General features: G+C 42.4%; 3 protein-coding genes across 4 annotated transcripts; all 3 read left to right on the plus strand.

Moving 5' to 3' along the window:
* The first annotated feature begins 65 nt into the window (after positions 1–65).
* Positions 66–5,282, plus strand: prpf19 (pre-mRNA processing factor 19). Its single transcript, XM_070836583.1, has 16 exons — positions 66–234; positions 440–589; positions 1,168–1,244; positions 1,573–1,714; positions 1,887–1,960; positions 2,059–2,124; positions 2,218–2,259; positions 2,400–2,474; positions 2,596–2,671; positions 2,793–2,902; positions 3,035–3,190; positions 3,309–3,378; positions 3,483–3,656; positions 3,943–4,025; positions 4,229–4,334; positions 4,451–5,282. Exons 1-16 carry the CDS (start codon positions 216–218, stop codon positions 4,546–4,548), a joined length of 1,518 nt encoding a protein of 505 aa, XP_070692684.1. The 5' UTR covers positions 66–215; the 3' UTR covers positions 4,549–5,282.
* Positions 5,283–6,269: 987 nt separating this feature from the next.
* Positions 6,270–15,704, plus strand: tcirg1b (T cell immune regulator 1, ATPase H+ transporting V0 subunit a3b). Of its 2 annotated transcripts, none has more exons than XM_070836401.1 (21): positions 6,270–6,375; positions 7,328–7,463; positions 7,932–8,010; positions 8,121–8,269; positions 8,392–8,487; positions 8,593–8,654; positions 8,821–8,947; positions 9,071–9,153; positions 9,258–9,351; positions 9,821–10,033; positions 10,139–10,289; positions 10,407–10,546; positions 11,110–11,267; positions 11,364–11,454; positions 11,568–11,686; positions 11,817–12,030; positions 12,729–12,839; positions 13,335–13,421; positions 13,521–13,641; positions 13,832–14,003; positions 14,835–15,704. In XM_070836401.1, the coding sequence occupies exons 2-21, from the start codon at positions 7,347–7,349 to the stop codon at positions 14,926–14,928; spliced, it is 2,478 nt and encodes an 825-aa protein (XP_070692502.1). In that variant the 5' UTR covers positions 6,270–6,375; positions 7,328–7,346; the 3' UTR covers positions 14,929–15,704. The 2 variants fall into 2 exon arrangements, with proteins under 2 accessions (XP_070692502.1, XP_070692501.1); XM_070836400.1 differs by having other exon boundaries at positions 7,341–7,463.
* Positions 15,705–16,114: 410 nt separating this feature from the next.
* mrpl18 (mitochondrial ribosomal protein L18) lies at positions 16,115–18,781 on the plus strand. The gene is made up of 4 exons (XM_070837036.1): positions 16,115–16,333; positions 16,458–16,638; positions 18,203–18,437; positions 18,525–18,781. The coding sequence occupies exons 1-4, from the start codon at positions 16,249–16,251 to the stop codon at positions 18,588–18,590; spliced, it is 567 nt and encodes a 188-aa protein (XP_070693137.1). The 5' UTR covers positions 16,115–16,248; the 3' UTR covers positions 18,591–18,781.
* The last annotated feature ends 32 nt before the right edge of the window (positions 18,782–18,813 follow it).

Genomic DNA, 18,813 nt, shown 5'->3' on the forward strand with positions numbered 1-18,813 from the left:
GGGGCAGTGGAGCCCCAGTGCGCACTGGGCGCTCAGTCATCGGAAGAAAGCGTAGAAGAAGAAGAATCCCGTTTGTAGCGGCAATGAAAGGACAGCGTGCTACTTCTAAATCGAGTAAAACATAAGTAAAGTCCTCATTAGCGGTAATAACTATCAAAGCACAGGACGAACAAACTCCCATCTGCTCAAGAGACTCAAAGGACTGCTCCGGGAAAATGTCTTTGTTTTGTGCAAGTGAGTTAAGTTGAATTCATTCATACGACGGAGGCAATGCAACCCTATGCTAGCTAGGCATCGCGCTAATGCTACTAGCTAAGTTAGCTAACGTTAGCGGCCACGCACTGCCGCCTTCTACCCATGGATAGTTGGTCGGTCTGAGTTGTGGTTATTTTATTGTTGGTATCGTGCGGTTTTTAAGATGCAAATTCGTTTTATCCAGTCTCCAACGAGGTGCCGGAGCATCCGTGCGTCTCTCCGGTGTCCAACCAGGTGTTTGAGCGCCGGCTGATCGAGAAGTACATCGCAGAGAATGGGACGGACCCGATGAACGGACAACCCCTGTCTGAGGAGCAGCTCGTAGATATCAAAGGTAAGATCCAAACCCAGGTGCCAGTCTACACCGGGCGATAGTTAATGCAGTTTGATATGACAGCCCTATAAATAAATCCATTCCCATGATGTTATAATGCTCAGTCGTTTCGTGTTCAAGTTTGAGGTGGCCTTTATTTGCTTTGGATTATGCTGAGCACAGTTGTGTTCACCCCATTTATATCGATGCGGATGTGCTAAATCACTCAGTATAACGCAGAACTATTCAGCTGCGACACAAACCGCCACCTTTGAAATGAATCAATATCTCTCTGTTATGAACTGTGAGCTAAGCTCAACATTACAACCTTTATGGAAATGATTAATTGTAGGGTTGTTGTATGAAACTGATTTTAGCTAAAGTTAGGCATAAAGTGGGACATGAGAGGGGGCTTTAAACATTTAATGTTAATCTGGCATTATTTGCAACCTTGTGATGTACTTGATCCAAAAACTAATTCCCTGTTGTAGACTTGTTCCTATTCTGCAGCAATTGTTCTTCAAACCATAACAATTCCTATTAATAAACAGGACTACCTTGATAAATTAACATGTACATTAACTTTTCTATTTTTTTAGTGTCTCATCCTATTAGACCAAAGGCACCATCAGCAACAAGCATTCCTGCCATTCTCAAGTCCCTTCAGGATGAGTGGGTAAGTATTTATAACCTACCTTGAGGAGGCAGAAATCCACAACAAAACACCTTCGTGCTGTAAAAGTTGCCCAGAATTTGTGCTGACTTTTACTTTCAAGGTGGTTTCTCATCATGCCATTGCTCTTTTCCCCATCTGATTCGTACCAATAAATTGAAACATATTGCTCCCTGGTTCTTCAAAGGCACTTGAGGAATTACGAGCAAAGTGTGTATTTGAGAAGAGCCAGTAATACAACAGTAACTTAGAGTTGCTTTTTCTTTTTTTCCCCTTTTGAATTATTGATTTCAGGCAGTGAAATCTTTCATGTTTTCTCTTTCTGTTCTAGGATGCTGTTATGCTTCACAGCTTCACCCTGCGGCAGCAGCTGCAGACGACTCGCCAAGAACTCTCACACGCCCTCTACCAACATGATGCCGCCTGCAGAGTCATCGCTCGACTCACCAAAGAGGTCACTGCTGCGAGAGAAGGTGGGTTGACTGCATGCCGTCTGTTGCAAGGCATAATTCCAGTTATAAACCAGATAGAACAGCTTTTATACGATCATCAACTCTCTCCAGAATCTGTTCCACACCAATATGAGCTCAGAGATAATATTGTGAGAGCATGTTCTTTTTTAACGGTTCTATTTCCTTCTTCCAGCTCTTGCCACACTCAAACCCCAAGCTGGCTTGGTTGCCCCTCAGGCGGTGCCTGCCTCGCAGCCCGCTGCAGCGGTGAGTGATTGACTTTTAATTTCAGTCAATAAAACACTGATCAAAAATGCTTATTGAAATTTTTGCCACACTTCCTCCTAACATTCTCTGCATCTCAGGGTGCTGGTGGAGAGCCTATGGAGATTAGCGAACAGGTGGGAATGACCCCAGAGATCATCCAGAAGGTAAGATTTTTGCTTTTACCTGTATAAAACTTTATGCGCCTACAAACCTTGCATTTTTTTTAATCAACCTAATATGCCTGTTTCTGTTTGCAGCTTCAAGACAAAGCTACTATCCTCACTACAGAAAGAAAGAAGGTATTTTGCTCTTTTATTCAGCGGCATTATACCCATTTCTCCTGGAATATCTCAATGTAGTGTAAACACTTGTTTTACCACAAGTCTATAATTGTTGTGGTACTAAAACAGCTTTTAACCACATCATTGTATTTCTCCAGAGAGGAAAAACTGTGCCAGAGGAGCTGGTTAGGGCTGAGGATCTTAGCAAATACCGCCAAGTGGCCTCGCATGCTGTAAGTATAAATCTGTGAATCTGAGTATAAATTACATTTTTCTCTTTTTAATCAGAAGCCTGAAAGAGTGTTTTGATTTATTGTACATAGTGTCTTAATGCTCTCTCTTTGTTGCCTTCAGGGTCTTCATAGCGCCAGTGTCCCTGGTATTCTGGCTCTGGATCTGTGTCCTTCAGACACCAACAAAGTTCTCACCGGTAGATTGGTTTCATCCAATGCTCAGCTACATGTTTCATTTTAAATGTTTCTGTGATTTGTTTACACCCAACAAGTCACTGGAAGACTTTACTTTGATATGGACCCTCTGGTGTTCTTCAGGTGGAGCTGATAAGAACGTGGTGGTGTTTGACAAGAACGAGGAGCAGATTGTGGCAACACTCAAGGGTCACACCAAGAAGGTCACCTCTGTCATTTACCATCCATCCCAGGTAATGTCTTTACTTTGTTGCAAACATCAACCAATCAGATCTTTTTCCAATAAATCCAATTATCTATTAGTCAAACTCATTGTTTGCCCTTTTTGTTTTTTCCTACCCTCGCTCCCTTGCTGTCCCCTCTAGTCCGTGGTCTTCTCTGCGTCTCCGGACACCACCATCCGTGTGTGGTCCGTCACCGGGGGCAACTGTGTCCAAGTGGTGCGTGCCCATGAGGCAGGTGTCACTGGACTCTCCCTACATGCTACCGGGGACTACCTGCTCAGCTCCTCCGAGGATCAGGTATGTGTGCAGCTTGATGGAAATACCAACACACCTCATACTGTATTTAACACGGAAATACAAGTCATCTCCTCACTGCGTAAGTGCACCACTACATTGACTTTTCCCTCCATTCCAGTACTGGGCTTTTTCTGATATCCAGACTGGTAGGGTCCTCACCAAAGTCACTGATGAGAGCGCTGGCTGTGGTAAGTGCCTTCATGTTGACTCGTGTTTGTCATGTTTCACGTTTGGCAGTCTGAATAAATGTCCTCTTGTTCCAGGTGTTAATGTTTCTGTCTGACCCCTACAGCTCTCACCTGTGCTCAGTTCCACCCCGATGGTCTCATTTTTGGCACTGGGACGGCCGATTCCCAGATCAAGATCTGGGATCTGAAGGAGCGCACCAACGTGGCCAACTTCCCCGGCCACTCTGGCCCCGTCACCTCCATTGCTTTCTCTGAGAATGGATACTATCTGGCCACAGGTTAGAGTTTCTAACAGCATTTTTACACATTGTAGCCGATGATCTTTGATGTGTAAGTGTGCTACATCAGGTTAAAAAGTTGCAGTTATATTATTTATTTTATAATATTAAAAAATTGCACACACATCACATTAACCTGTCCATTGACTGACAAAACCTTAAAATGCTTTTAGCATCTTCAGCATCCTCAGTGTTTTTACACTGAAGGGATCTCAAATTGTAAATGTATATATTTAATTGGCTGTTTATTTTGACCCAAACATCCTTGTCTGTTGCTGTGCTCCAGGTGCCCAGGATAGCTCTCTGAAGCTGTGGGATCTGAGGAAACTGAAGAACTTCAAGACTATCACTCTGGACAATAACTATGAGGTAAGCTCTTGTTCGTAGTTTATGTAATCTCTTTGGCTTATAACCGGGACCCGAGTACTCAATTTTGGGCCATCTCATGTGAAACTGTGCGCTGGTATGACAAACAAAGTATGGCAAACAGTAAGTTGACTCACAAATGTCCTGTCAGTGAGTTTCGCTACCATGGTGAGCATGTAAGGATTTTGATCTCACTCCCTATTCAGGTGAAGTCCCTGGTGTTTGATCAGAGCGGTACCTACCTGGCTGTAGGAGGGTCTGACATCCGTGTCTACATCTGCAAGCAGTGGTCTGAGGTCCTGAACTTCACAGGTGAGGGGAAAACAAAACAATTTATCTTGTCAAATGTTCATCTCGTCTGCATGTGATGTTTTTTTTCCTGAGAAGGTATGAGATTTTTAACCTTTGTTCGTTCTCTCTAATTGTAGACCATACAGGATTGGTGACTGGAGTGGCCTTTGGAGAGAACGCTCAGTTCCTGACCTCTGCAGGAATGGACAGAAGTCTCAAATTTTACAGTTTGTAGAAAAAAGATAAATTCAGGATGAAGGGAGGAAGACAACCGGAAGGAGGATAGAATGGTCTGAATGTCTGAGCAGTCACTATACGGGCCGCAGATTTGGCATAGACCTGTAATTTCTAGAAAAAGAGAGAGGAAAAAAATAACTGCTAACTTTGCTTCACTAGTGTGTTTGTCCTTATGTCCAGGAAGGAGATCCCATAAAATTGTCTGCTTTATGAAACCACAGCAGCATGGTTAGGATGACATGTTTGTTGGCATTGTAAGTCTAAAATGTAAATGATGTGATACAAGATACAGAAGCCAGTGTAATCTTCCTGTCTGATTTGCCAGCAAATATGATTTTACTGTAGTATTTTCTTTTTGTGTGTGAGTGGGGGAGTCTAAAGTTGCTTGTAATACAACTCCAAAGTGTTGTAGTACACTGTTGGGAACTATAATATAATTGGTGTGACATCAATCTGCTTTGCTTCTTAATGTAGAAGAGCTTCATTACAGTATCTTTAGGGTAAGAAGAAAATACATCTGTAGTGATGTAAAGCAAAGCTAAGCAAAAAACAGGTGTATGAGATTCACGTTCCTCTGGAAATTTTAGTTTTCTTGAACTGCCATTCAATTTAATTTCCTGTTTCATTTTTTCCATTTAAGCTTTTGTCTTTTTTTTTCGAATTGTATATTTCTCATTACGTGCTATTTTACCTGTTGCAACTCTGCCCTTTTACAATAAAATAAAATATCTTTTGTATTGCCATTCATTGTTTGTCACATCTGGACCAGCGGCAGTCACCTCTGCAGGAATTGAAATAATTTCACTTTACCTTAGTTTACAGACATTTTCTCAGTCACAAACTAAAGTTGCTCAGAGTGCTGATAGCTGCCTTGTGATATTGACCTGCTTTGCTTATTTTGAACTTCACGTTTGAGCATCACTACACAGATTTGTGCAGTTTGACACCATAAGGCTGTTTTCACATTAGTCTACTGCAGATTGACACTTTCTGTGTCCACTTTAAAACTTAAACTTTAAAGGCAACAGGCACTCTGAGCAATGACTTGATTTTGTGACACCAGTGTGATGTGGATAATTGAAGCTATCAGTGCACAGACATTGAGAATGGACTTCTCTGTCAGGTAGGAGACTTTTCAAATGAAACCCGTTCCACTTTTTTTGCAAAACATAACACTATTATTTTTAAAAACATATCTGGAAATGGTCTTGAATGTTATCAAAGTCATGTCCAAACTAACTAAACACTTTTTAGAAGGTGAAGTTAATACGTGTTTACTAGTTTGGCACCAAATGTGTTACATTCTTTAGTGTTGAGAGCTTAAAGACGTCGCTGCTCTTTGCACTATTGAGTAAAGCACCAAATGTCCACAGTGTGGGGCGCATACACAGTCTATGTAGTGAATAAGTGAACTCAGAGAGGGTTTCGGACACAGCCGAGGACAAATGAGAGTCACGCCATTTATTTAATTATAGTGTTGCCTAGCAACTGTTGTTTAGCAAACCATCCGCTCCACACATGATGTCTATTAGCTTCAGCGAGGGGGAGAAATAAAACTTGACCTTTAGCTGAGGTTTGTCGTGAAATCCGGCTACTAGGACCTCACCGCCATTTAAGTAGAAGAAAAAACCTCGACCTCTCGCGGCCAAATGAGAGCCGAGCTGCTGGCTGTCACGTGAGGCCGCAGTAACGTGACTCTCCCAAACAGGAAGTGTGAGACGGTGAACTTCTCATAAACACGTCTGGTTCGCAGTCACCGGTGTGACGGTCGGTGCGGCGCTGGACAGGCTGAGAGACGGCAGGTTGGAATCCGGCGGGCAGACAGGTGAGGTGTCTTTGCTTTAGCGTCATTTTGTGGTCATGTGAAGCTGTTTTCTGCCTCTGTCCGACATGTGTGGGCTGCTATTGTCACCAAACCACCGAGCTACCTTTTCTTTTCCTCATGGGACTTCCCCAATCAGACAATTTAGGACTTTCTTCATGTTTTAACGTTACGTCTTTTGTAGCTTGTCTGTTTGCCTCGTTTAATCGACACGGCGGGCCACTAAAAAACGAGGCTCTGTCCTGCTTCTCGTTATTTTGGCGAATTAATTTAATTTGGATGTACTGACAGAGCCAGACGCTTTGTAGAAACAGTTGGAGTTATTAATTGCAGTGTTCCTAAAAGAGATTTCTTTCAAGACTTCAATACCTCCATTAGTATTCATTAATATGTATAACTTCATAACTCAAAAGAGCTCTACAGCGCCGCAAAACACAGCCACCAAAATCACCACAAACATTAAACTCTCTCCAAAACACTTATTAAAAACTGAACCATATAACCTCCATAAAGGTGGGATTTAGTGCATCAGTTGTAGCTGGGTGGAGGTAATAAACTGGCCACTGACTATACTTCTATGCGGTACATAGGAATCGTTTTTTTGTTTTTTTTTTGTATTAGTTTTGTAGAGAGGTTTTACTCTCAAATGAAAACACTGTGAGCTTGTAATATTGGCAGAAATGCGCTTGTGCAAGCATGGAAATCCCACCTGATGATCACAGTCAGGAGAACTTGATGCTTCCCTTTTTCTTCAGTGTCCATGCACAAGCTTCTGTATTGTTAGAGAGGCTTTTATTGTCCTAACAGATGCCCTCAGTGAACCTTTTTTTTTTTTTTTTTTTACTGCCTCTCTGCTCTTCACTTTCTCAATAAAATCCCCCACTTCTCAATAAACTGTAGTATTTTGACTGCGTTGCCAATTTTTAGACAAAATATTAATTTGGACTTGTTTCAGTGGTTTTGCGCAGGCAGCAATGGGTTCCATGTTTCGCAGTGAAGAGGTGTGCCTGGTGCAGCTTTTCCTTCAGTCCGGCTCGGCCTACAACTGTGTCAGTGAGCTGGGAGAGCTGGGCCTGGTTGAGTTCAGAGATGTGAGTAACTCCCGGTTTAGTTCTTGGTTCATGACCTTGTGGTGAAAAGCTCAGTGTCCAGTACAAATGGAGGCCCGTTAGCCTCCTAAACTACTCAACTGCTGTTTGGGCCACAGTACTTTTCCATGTGCAACCACTTTGCCCACATTTATGGCTTCTTCACCTGCAAATGGAGGATTTCACCCCTGTTTTTATGTAACGTAATGTTTGTCACATTACAAACATCTGATTGTTATTCTAACTTTCAGTAATGCACAGTAATTGGCTTATTCACAACTAAATTTGATTATCTTGTATTTGGTACTTTATGAAGTCACTTTGGGACTTTCTCAGCTTTGAAATGGTGAACTGATGATTGCTCTGAGTCATTATGAGACACAGCTAAAGTTTCCTTCTCTCTTACTGTGATCAGATGATCACGAGTAACCGTACTGCTCTCCTCCTCTCCCCTCTGCTCTGATGTTTTAGTTAAATCCGAATGTGAACGCCTTTCAGAGGAAGTTTGTTGGCGAGGTTAGACGATGCGAGGAACTTGAGAAAACATTTAGTAAGTATTACCTCATTGGTCCCTCCTATGCTTTAATCCACGTCCTTTATTTATTAGATTTGAGTAGTTTTCCCTTTTGCCCTTTCTGACCTTCTTTATCTGCCCTTCAGCCTTCCTCGAGCAGGAGATCAATCGCTCCCTATCTCCACCCATGAAGGGTCCTCTCCCTCCTCCATGCCCGACACCTTTGGCCCCTCAGCCCCGTGAACTCATCACCATAGAGGAGGAGAGTGAGAGGCTGGCCAGGGAGCTCAAAGAGGTGAGTGTTTAGAACAATGCAGTGATAATTACATTAAAGAACAGCCTCTGTGCTGTTATAAGATTAGGTTTAACCTAAGTCTGACAGATATTTTTTTTTCTTTTCCCCATGTGTCTCACTAGGTGTCCAGAAACAGAGACAGCCTTCGGGCTCAGCTGACTCAGCTCTGTCAATACAGAGGAGTCCTGACCAAGACACACTCTCTCACAGCCTCACAGGTGGTAAAAACCACATTTCTGCACAAATTGCTGTATCATTTATTTCCGTCTCTTGAATTCTTGTGCTGTAGTGAGCAAATCTACTCTCTTGGCTTCTTCTCACAGGCACCACCTCCTGTATTGGAAAGCCAAGGCCTGTTTGATAACCGCCAAGATGTCCACCTCAGGTAGATCTCGTGTGCGTGTGCGTGTGTGCGTGTGCGTGTGCGTGTGTGTGCGTGTGTGTGCGTGTGTGTGTGTGCGTGTGTGTGTGCGTGTGTGTGTGCGTGTGTGTGTGCGTGTGTGTGTGTGTGTTAAATTTAACACGTTTCTCCACTTCACCTGCTCTCTCAGTTTTGTGGCAGGAGTGGTCCATCCTTGGAAGGTCCCCTCATTTGAACGGTTGTTATGGCGGGCGTGTCGCGGTTACATAATCGTGGATTTCAGAGAAATGGGCGATCGACTCGAGCATCCAGATACGGTGGGAACTTTGGGAACAAAGAGGGAATCATGGTTTAGATAGATATGACCATTATTTCTGCTCTGCGCACATTTAATGAGTTTTCTTATGGGTGTTTTTTTTACATCCATACCTCATTTGCAGGGGGAAATGGTGCAGTGGACAGTGTTCCTCATCTCCTACTGGGGAGATCAGATCGGACAGAAAGTCAAGAAGATATGTGATTGGTGGGTAAATCTTTAAGCAACTTATTTCTCTTTTTTTTAAATTTTTTATTATAGATTACTTCGCTGCAGTATTTGTTGAATATTTTTTGATTTCCCCCTCACAGCTTTCGCACACAGACATTTGCTTACCCCGACAGCACTGCTGAGAGAGAGGAGATCCTCCAGGGACTTCAAGGCAGAATTGAAGATATCAAATCAGTAAGTGTAGTGCGTGTTTATTAAGGCACAGAGCACTATTTGTTTCTCACTGATGCTATCACCAGCATTTAAGTTCTCTTTTGCAATGTCTGTATCACTTGAAACTAGTAGAAAGCACAAAAATAACTAATCTGTTTTTTCTTCAAATAACTACTTTTATAGAGACGAAAAGTTTTATATTATTAATATAATTATTTTATTGATTTATTTCTAAAGCTGCTGGTGTGGATTCCTTGAATATCAATGAATTTGCAATGTTTATTTCACTTAAAGTGTAGAATTGTTACTCTTAGAGGTTGTCATGTTTATATAATGGTGATGATTTGGGTTTGTTCTATGTTTGTCTTTGGTAATCTATATCATGCTTTTGTTAAATTGCTAAAAATAAATAATAAAAAAAGAACTTTTTTTTCCTGCGTAGTCGTCAACTTGTTGTTTATGCAGCCAATCTCACTTCCCTCTGCTGCAGGTGTTGGCACAGACCGAGGCCTTCCTGCAGCAGCTGCTGATGCGTGCGGTGGCTGTGCTGCCCCAGTGGAAGGTGCGGGTGCAGAAGTGTAAGGCGGTCCAGATGGTACTGAACCTCTGCAGCCCCTCCGTCACTGACAAATGCCTGATCGCTGAGGCCTGGTGTCCCGTTGCCAAGCTGCCTGAGCTGCAAAGCGCTCTGAGAGAGGGAGGGGTAAGACGACAGAGAACAGCAGAAAGTTGTAAATGAGACTTGACATAAGTAGACTACCCCATTTCTCACTCTCCATTTTTATCCAACCCTCTTCTCCATCCTCAGAGGAAGAGTGGCAGTGGGGTCGACTCTTTCTACAACCGCCTGCCTTCTTCCACCCCTCCACCTACCCTGTTTCCCCTCAACTCTTTCACAGCTGGTTTCCAAAACATTGTTGATGCCTATGGAGTGGCCAGCTACCGTGAAGTCAATCCAGGTACGTCGACGCACCACTAAAAAGTATCTTCATTCGTGTCTTGAAAGAAAGGACATGTGGGATGATTAAAGTAGAAACCAGATACTGATGAAGTCTTTTCTCTCAATGCCTCTGCAGCGGTGTACACCATAATTACATTCCCCTTCCTGTTTGCTGTCATGTTTGGGGATGTGGGTCATGGTTTACTGATGACTCTGGCTGCCCTCTGGATGGTCCTTGAGGAGAAGGACCCCAAACTCAAGAGCTGCAACAATGAGGTAATTCAGAGGATGTTGGCTCACAGTGACCACACACACACACTCTCACTGGATCTGGTTGAGTGAAATAATCTCTCTTTTTTTTTTTTTTAGCATTCAACAGTTTTAAGTAACCAGAAGATTTAAGAACTAAAACTAAAAACATTGACATTCAGCTGAAAATTGTTAGCAAATATGTTTGCTGTTTGTTAATTATTACTTTAAACGATAATATATTTCTCTTGAAGAGTTTAAATATTAAGAGTTTGATGACTGAAATTCCATTCAATATGAAACTGGAAATCAAAAAATATATGTTATACTTGTGCTAAAACAATATTATTACTCTCTATTCATTTTACTGAAAGCATTCAGGGCATTGAGTTTTAGTTTGTTGGTATTCTCTTGGCCTAATTACAAACTTAATAACATTACAAACTTTTTTTTTTTGCTGCGTCTACATTTTCTAAGAGTAAAATCATCTGTAAGATGTCAACAAAAGTGAAAAATAAAAGAACTGAAGCATGGCTTTGACCTGGCATATTAATTACTGAAATAAATCATTGTGTGTGTATGTGTGTCAGATCTGGAAGATGATGTTTGGAGGACGGTATCTGATTCTGCTGATGGGACTGTTCTCTGTCTACACGGGCGCTGTTTACAACGAGTGCTTCAGCAGGGGCCTCAGTACTTTCAGCTCATCGTGGCACGTCGGCCCCATGTTTGAGAAGAATTTATGGAAGTGAGGACATTTCATGCCCTCTGGCTTCAATTCTTGTTTATTGTTCTCTCCACACACTTTTTTTTTTGTTGATAATAATAATTTTGTGTCTTTTAGTTCATCTGTCCTGGCAGGGAACCAGTACTTGGCCTTGAATCCTAATGTGACTGGTGTTTTCACCAGCCCCTATCCATTCGGCATTGACCCAGTATGTCCATCACACTCAACAGCCCTTCATTCACGACTCTTCTATTTTCTTTCTTGTTTTCATCTTGTTGCTGCATGCGTCCTCAGTCTCTTCTTGCTTTGTGTCGTTGTCAGATCTGGGGGATGTCCAATAACAAACTAACTTTCCTTAACTCGTACAAGATGAAGATGTCAGTCATCATTGGTGTCATTCACATGACTTTTGGAGTCTGCTTGTCATTCTTCAACTACTGGTGAGTCATCACTTTTTACTTTTTTCAGTGTTTTGTGTCCATTTTGTTTCTTTTCTCATTTGTTATGACTTGCCTCCACATATCTGTCCCTGACTTTCCTCCGTTGTTGTTGTTGTTTTTTTTTCTCCAGGCACTTTCGCCAGATAAGCAGTGTCTTCTTTGTGCTGATCCCTGAGCTGCTCTTCATGCTGTGTCTGTTTGGCTACCTGGTGTTCATGGTTGTCTTCAAGTGGATCGCCTACACTCCCGCCCAGTCTAGAATCGCTCCCAGTATACTTATTCACTTCATAGACATGTTCCTCTTCTCAGACAACCCAGATAACCCAGTGCTCTATACTGGACAGGTGTGTGTGGTTTGAGCATTTCCCTAAAAGGAACGTGAGTGTTTTCACTAACACTCAACAGTTTGCTTGTACCTTACCTACCCACCAGCTCTTTTTAAGCATGTTGAGCGTAGTTTTTATATTAATGAATGCATTTACCCATATTCCTGGAAGCCACTGGTTTTATTTTATTTTGTTAGTACCGTATGAAAATCAGCTTGGAAACCAGAAAACAGCCATAACAGTGAACAGTCAACTAGTCAACAATTGTTCTTATGGTTAAAGTTACTGTATTTAACATTTTTCCCAGCGTTTGCTTGTGTCCTCTTGGTTTTTTACTCGGGCAATATAGCTTGTGAATGCAGTACTGTTTGGCAGATTACTCTCAAATCTCAGATATCGAAGTTCCCCACAAACTGTCAATGCTGTAACTGCATTAATGAGCAACAATGATTCAATTGTTGCGCTGGGGCAATGAAATGCTCACTGCGAGGAATAGCAATGAGCTATTTCAGTAAGGTTCAGGTCTCTACAAGTTCATTTTCATACTGTAACCAGTGAACACCTGGAAGTTAGAAATAAACAGCACTCAAACCTCCCAAAACTACAGCATGCTCTGGGAAATGGTTTGCAGAAGTCAAAGCAGATGCTATTTGTGCAAACAGCTATGCTAGTTAAAGCACATGCTAACAGCTTGTCCTGTAACTCCTCATGTGTAGCTTGTAGTGCAAAAGGTCCTGGTGGTGCTGGCCCTGTGCTGTGTCCCAGTCCTCCTGCTAGGGAAGCCCACGTGTGAATACATGGCATTCAGGAGAAGACAACGTCAAGTGGTGAGTCTGTTTGGCTGAACATTTCGAACATTTTATTTTTCTAGACTTTATGTAGGGGCAGCATGGTGGTGCTGTGATTATCACTGTTGCCTCACAGCAAGAAGGTCCCGGGTTCAAATCCTGGTTTGAACTCGGTGTCTTTCTGTGTGGAGTTTGCATGTTCTCCCCATGCTAGCGTGGGTTCTCTCCGGGTACTCCGGCTTTCTCCCACAATCCAAAGACATGCACATTAGGTTAATTGGTAACTCTAAATTGCCCGTAGGTGTGAGTGTGAGAGTGAGTGGTTGCCTGTCTGTTTGTCTGTATGTGGCCCTGCGATTGGCTGGCGACCAGTTCAGGGTGTACCCCGCCTCTCGCCCGAAGTCAGCTGGGATAGGCTCCAGCTCCCCCCGCGACCCTGACGGATAAGCGGTATAGAAGATGGATGGATGGATGGATAGACTTGATGTAGGATGTAGTTTCTGACAGATCTGGTCTGGTTTTCTGCAACATCAGGGGGAAGACAGGCGTCCGTTGGTGGCTGACGACGGCTCAATCAACACTCGCCAGGGGGAGGTGGAGGGAGGATCTGCTGAGGAGGAGGTAAGAGACCGGCCTGAGTAACTTAAATTGCTTAAACAGATGAAATCTGGTCAGATATGAACTGCTGTGGCTCTTGTGTTCAAAATGTGCCGTCTGCAGGAGTTCGATGTCGCAGATGTGTTCATGCATCAGGCCATCCACACCATTGAGTACTGCCTGGGCTGCATCTCCAACACCGCCTCTTACCTCCGACTCTGGGCTCTCAGCTTGGCACACGCACGTTAGTGACACGCAAACACAATGTAGACCTTCATGCTCGCATGATTCACGCACACAGATAGACTTCCTTCTCTAAAAATCAAAAAATACACTCGCGTTATTCTTTTTTCAGCCAGCTATTCATACACACATGATATGTCCTTTCCACACACTGACATCTGTCTGACGGTAAGTTATTTGCGTCTCCACAGAGCTGTCAGAGGTGCTGTGGGTGATGGTGATGCGAATGGCCCTGAAGTGGCAGGGCTATGTGGGATCTGCAGTCCTCTTTGTGATATTCGCCTTCTTTGCTGTGTTGACCGTCTCCATCCTGCTGGTAATGGAGGGACTCTCGGCTTTCCTGCATGCGCTCCGTCTGCACTGGTAAGGATAGGAAGACCGACAAGACACAGGGGTGAAATTACTGTCAATTATTCAATTTCTTAATCATCACAATTTTGAAATGTGTGTAGTCCAAGTTTAAGGGGGCTATTGAGTTAGTTATGGTATTTGTGGATTAATAAGACACTGATGTACTTAATGTCTTAGATACAACTTTCAGGGCTTTAAATTCTCAGGCACCATGTCTAGTTTCAGGCATAGAGCAGTTTTAAATTCATAACACTTGATTCAATACTTTGGACAACTTTTCAGGCTCCAAAATATTTATTCCTTCAATCCCTGAACTTAATGTTGCAAACAAAGAACTTTATCTCCTTTCCCAAGCTGCTACAAAAAGGTTTCCTTCCTAAAACACAACTCAAGTTTCCCTCCAACCAGAACCCATAAATCCAGAACCAGAAATTGTCATATAGTAAATAAGAAAACATGTGATTAGGGGTGAGATTAAGTACATTTCACAACAATCTCAAGTCTAAATCTGTCATTTACAGCTAATGGCAATGTACCGCAACATAACTTCCTTACTCATGAAGACTTCTTCAATTCACTTACCAAAGTTATCCACACTTAGAGTGCAACGTGCACACTAAGAGACGTTGTGGATGGATCACTCCTAGAATGTGTTAATTACATTTCATGAACATCTTCGTGTTACATTTTGTAATTATTTATTTTATGTATAAATGGACATTTTTGTCTGATGGCGGTGCTAGAGAAAAGATTCAGAGGCCAAAGGTGTTGCGTGGATAAAAATGGATCACGTGTTGTAGTTTATATTTGCCATCGCATGTTGACTTTACTTCTCTCTCACAGGGTGGAGTTTCAGAACAAATTCTACAGCGGATCAGGCTACAAGCTGAGCCCTTTCTGTTTCTCATCTCTGATCAATGCATCAGCTGCTATATGACCGGCCAAGCCATCACTTAATTTGCTAAAGAGTTGTGTTAATTTATGTGTATTATTTCAGTACTTGGACTGCAACCACACACATCAGAATGACTCCGTCTCCCCAACTTAACAATGGTATTCTATTGCCTGTACGCTATTAAATGATTTAACGGACTTGATCATGATGGTATAGACTGTTATTTTTGCATCAGTAGAATGAAAATGAGACCATATATAATGAATTACAATTGAATATTATGAAATGGAAAAAATATACTTTTGTATCCCCTTTTTTCACAATCGATGTTATGTACTGCTTTAATTACTCTTTCAGTCACTCTAAAAATAGTAATCATTTACTCCTCATTGTATGACCATACATTATAGACAAATTATGAAAAGGGAAAGCACTTAATGAAGCAGTCAATGAGTCTGTTCTGCAGTGTAAGGGAATGTGTGATTGTTGAATTGATGTATTGTGCTTTGATTAGCCAGTCCTGTAAGATTCTTCAAATGATGGCAGGGAATAATTTGAATGATCTCCATGAGCCAAAGATACTTTTCCCTCATTGTCATGTCTTCCAAGCACAACACGCAACAGGGATTTATTGGTAGTAACGTTTTTTTATGTGCCTTACTGGGACTGAGTGCTTGCTTAAGTCTTTTGGACAGATCGTGACATCCACTATCATGCCACTATTTTGAACAAAACATTTGAACATTTATCATATTTTTTTCTGCCAGTTTGCACTGTAAATTGGGTCAAATTTGAACTGAAATTAAAAATGATTTTCTTCTGCAGTTTTAATGTGCGAAGTCATTCATTGAACAGGTTATATTACCTGATGCATAGTCACACCATTTATTAAATTTCTGTGTCGTATCTGTTTGAGTAATTCATATCACTGATGGAAAACGTACAAATCCTTAATACTCAATACTCATTGTATTGGAATGTAGTGCTTGAATATCATACAGATATTTTTATGGAAAAAAACGTGCTTTTTTATTCAGCTTAAATGTTATGCGACCAGTGACTCAAAGTCACTTATCTGACGACTATCCAACTTCAAACTAATCTCAGTAAAGCGCATCTCTGTAATACGTAAGCGGAACATTTGAAACGCTGGCGTTTGTTTCTGTCAGTGCTGCTTCTAATGTAGCACCGAGCGAACCGGATGTTATCCAAATGTCAAAGATGGCGCTCCGCATGTCACGGTGATTTATATCGAGTAAAGGAGTATGTTTTCAGATTAGAAGTACGTAGTGCCTCGCCGGGTGGCAGCAGGTTGTCTGGACCTTTGTTGTGTTTTCTGAGGCGAACACAGCGGAGGAGGAGATGGCGAACAGCGAGATAAGTCGAGGTGTGCGACTCTTAGGTCAAATTCAACGATGTCGTCCGTTTGTGGCTTCAAAGCTGACGGGTAAGTAGAGATGTTTTCGTCATTGTTACATGTGCTTTCCCTTATGTATCATAGTCCGTGAGCAGCTCAGCTTATATATCTACTCTACCGGTATCGTTAACCTTTGTGTGTGAACTCATTTCAGCTAACTGCTCAGCTCGGTGTGTGAGTCAGACAGCCTCTCAGCCGGAGCCCAGAGCGGATGAAAATGAAGCCGTGAACCCGACCTTTGTGAACAGAAACCCCCGGAACCTGGAGCAGATGGCTCTGGCTGTGAAGGACCGGGGCTGGAAGACGACCTGGCCCCACCGGCAGTACTACCACAGGTCTGTGTGCACATTGTACGGATGCAGTGTCCCTAAACGTAAAATGTATCAGAAAACCTGTGCATGCATATATTCAGCTGAGGTCCTGTTTTCAAGGGGAACCTCAGTATAGTAAATAAAAATTAAAGTACGTACAGTGGAGCAAAAAAAGTATTTAGTCAGCCACCAATTGTGCAAGTTCTCCCACTTAAAAAGATGAGAGAGGCCTGTAATTTTCATCATAGGTACACTTCAACTATGAGAGACAGAATGGGTGGAAAGAATCCAGGAAATCACATTGTAGGATTTTTAATGAATTAATTAGTAAATTCCTTGGTAAAATAAGTATTTGGTCACCTACAAACAAGCAAGATTTCTGGCTCTCACAGACCTGTAACTTCTTCTTTAAGAGGCTCCTCTGTCCTCCACTCATTACCTGTATTAATGGCACTTGTTTGAACTCGTTATCAATATAAAAGACACCTGTCCTCAACCTCAAACAGTCACACTCCAAACTCGAAAAATTGTAGCCCTGCACCAGGCTGGGAAGACTGAATCTGCAATAGGTAAGCAGCTTGGTGTGAAGAAATCAACTGTGGGAGCAATTATTAGAAAATGGAAGACATATAAGACCACTGATCTCCCTCGATCTGGGGCTCCACGCAAGATCTCACCCTGTGGGGTCAAAATGATCACAAGAACGGTGAGCAAAAATCCCAGAACCACACGGGGGGACCTAGTGAATGACCCGCAGAGAGCTGGGACCAAAGTAACAAAGGCTACCATCAGTAACACACTACGTCGCCAGGGACTCAAATCCTGCAGTGCCAGACGTGTCCCCCTGCTTAAGCCAGTACATGTCCAGGCCCGTCTGAAGTTTGCTAGAGAGCATTTGGATGATCCAGAAGAGGATTGGGAGAATGTCATATGGTCAGATGAAACCAAAATAGAACTTTTTGGTAAAAACTCAACTTGTCGTGTTTGGAGGAGAAAGAATGCTGAGTTGCATCCAAAGAACACCATACCTACTGGGAAGCATGAGTGGCTTCGTAAGAAGCATTTCAAGGTCCTGGAGTGGCCTCGCCAGTTTCCAGATCTCAACCCCATAGAAAATCTTTGGAGGAAGTTGAAAGTCTGTGTTGCCCAGCGACAGCCCCAAACATCACTGCTCTAGAGGAGATCTGCATGGAGGAATGGTCCAAAATACCAGGAACAGTGTGTGAAAACCTTGTGAAGACTTACAGAAAACGTTTGACCTCTGTCTTTGCCAACAAAGGGGCGTATAACAAAGTATAGAGATGAACTTTTGTTATTGACCAAATACTTATTTTCCACCATAATTTGCAAATAAATTCTTTAAAAATCAGACAATGTGATTTTCTGGATTTTTTTTTTTTCTCATTTTGTCTCTCATAGTTGAAGTGTACCTATGATGAATATTACAGGCCTCTCTCATCTTTTTAAGTGGGAGAACTTGCACAATTGGTGGCTGACTAAATACTTTTTTGCCCCACTGTATATTCAAAAAGATGTTGCTGCCCCTCTTGTTTGTAGTTCACTATGTATGTCTTTCTGGTCTTTTCAGGTTGGTGTTTTCCCGCACCCAGCATCATGTGACAGCCCAAGTGTTCTCCAGCAGCTCTCCTGCCCCGGTGCTTACCTGTTCAACTAAGGAGTGGGCGGTGAAGAAGGAGCTGGCTTCCACAAATTGCGTGGTAGCCTGCCAGGCTGTTGGCGAGGTGCTGGCATACCGATGCAAGCAGGCTGGCATCACCAGGATGGTGTACAGGGCGATTCCCTGGACGTATCGCTCAGACTCTGTGAGTACAGGCAGCACTAAATGCTGATAGAAAAATCATCATCATCATCTTTACTTCTCCTAAAGTCGTCACCTGCTTCTCTTACAGGTTCAGTCCTTCAGAGGAGCTATGAAAGAGGGAGGAATCACCCTCAGTGAACCCAGAAGGAAATAAGTTGGTATTTAACTTTGGGTGTCATCCATCACATCTGTTGTTTTGTAAAAATGTCCTCTGTATCTTTTACTCTTTGCTCTTTTGTGAATTACAACTGTACTAATATTAAGATAAGATGGCCAGCACTACAGTGGATGGTGATAGAAAGAGAATCAAAATAAGTGATTAAAGTACAGCTGGTTGTCCCTGTGTTTTGTCTCTTTTGGCTAAAATGTTTCTGAAT

Source organism: Pempheris klunzingeri, chromosome 9 (genome assembly GCF_042242105.1).
Source record: "Pempheris klunzingeri isolate RE-2024b chromosome 9, fPemKlu1.hap1, whole genome shotgun sequence".
Lineage (NCBI taxonomy): Eukaryota > Metazoa > Chordata > Actinopteri > Acropomatiformes > Pempheridae > Pempheris > Pempheris klunzingeri.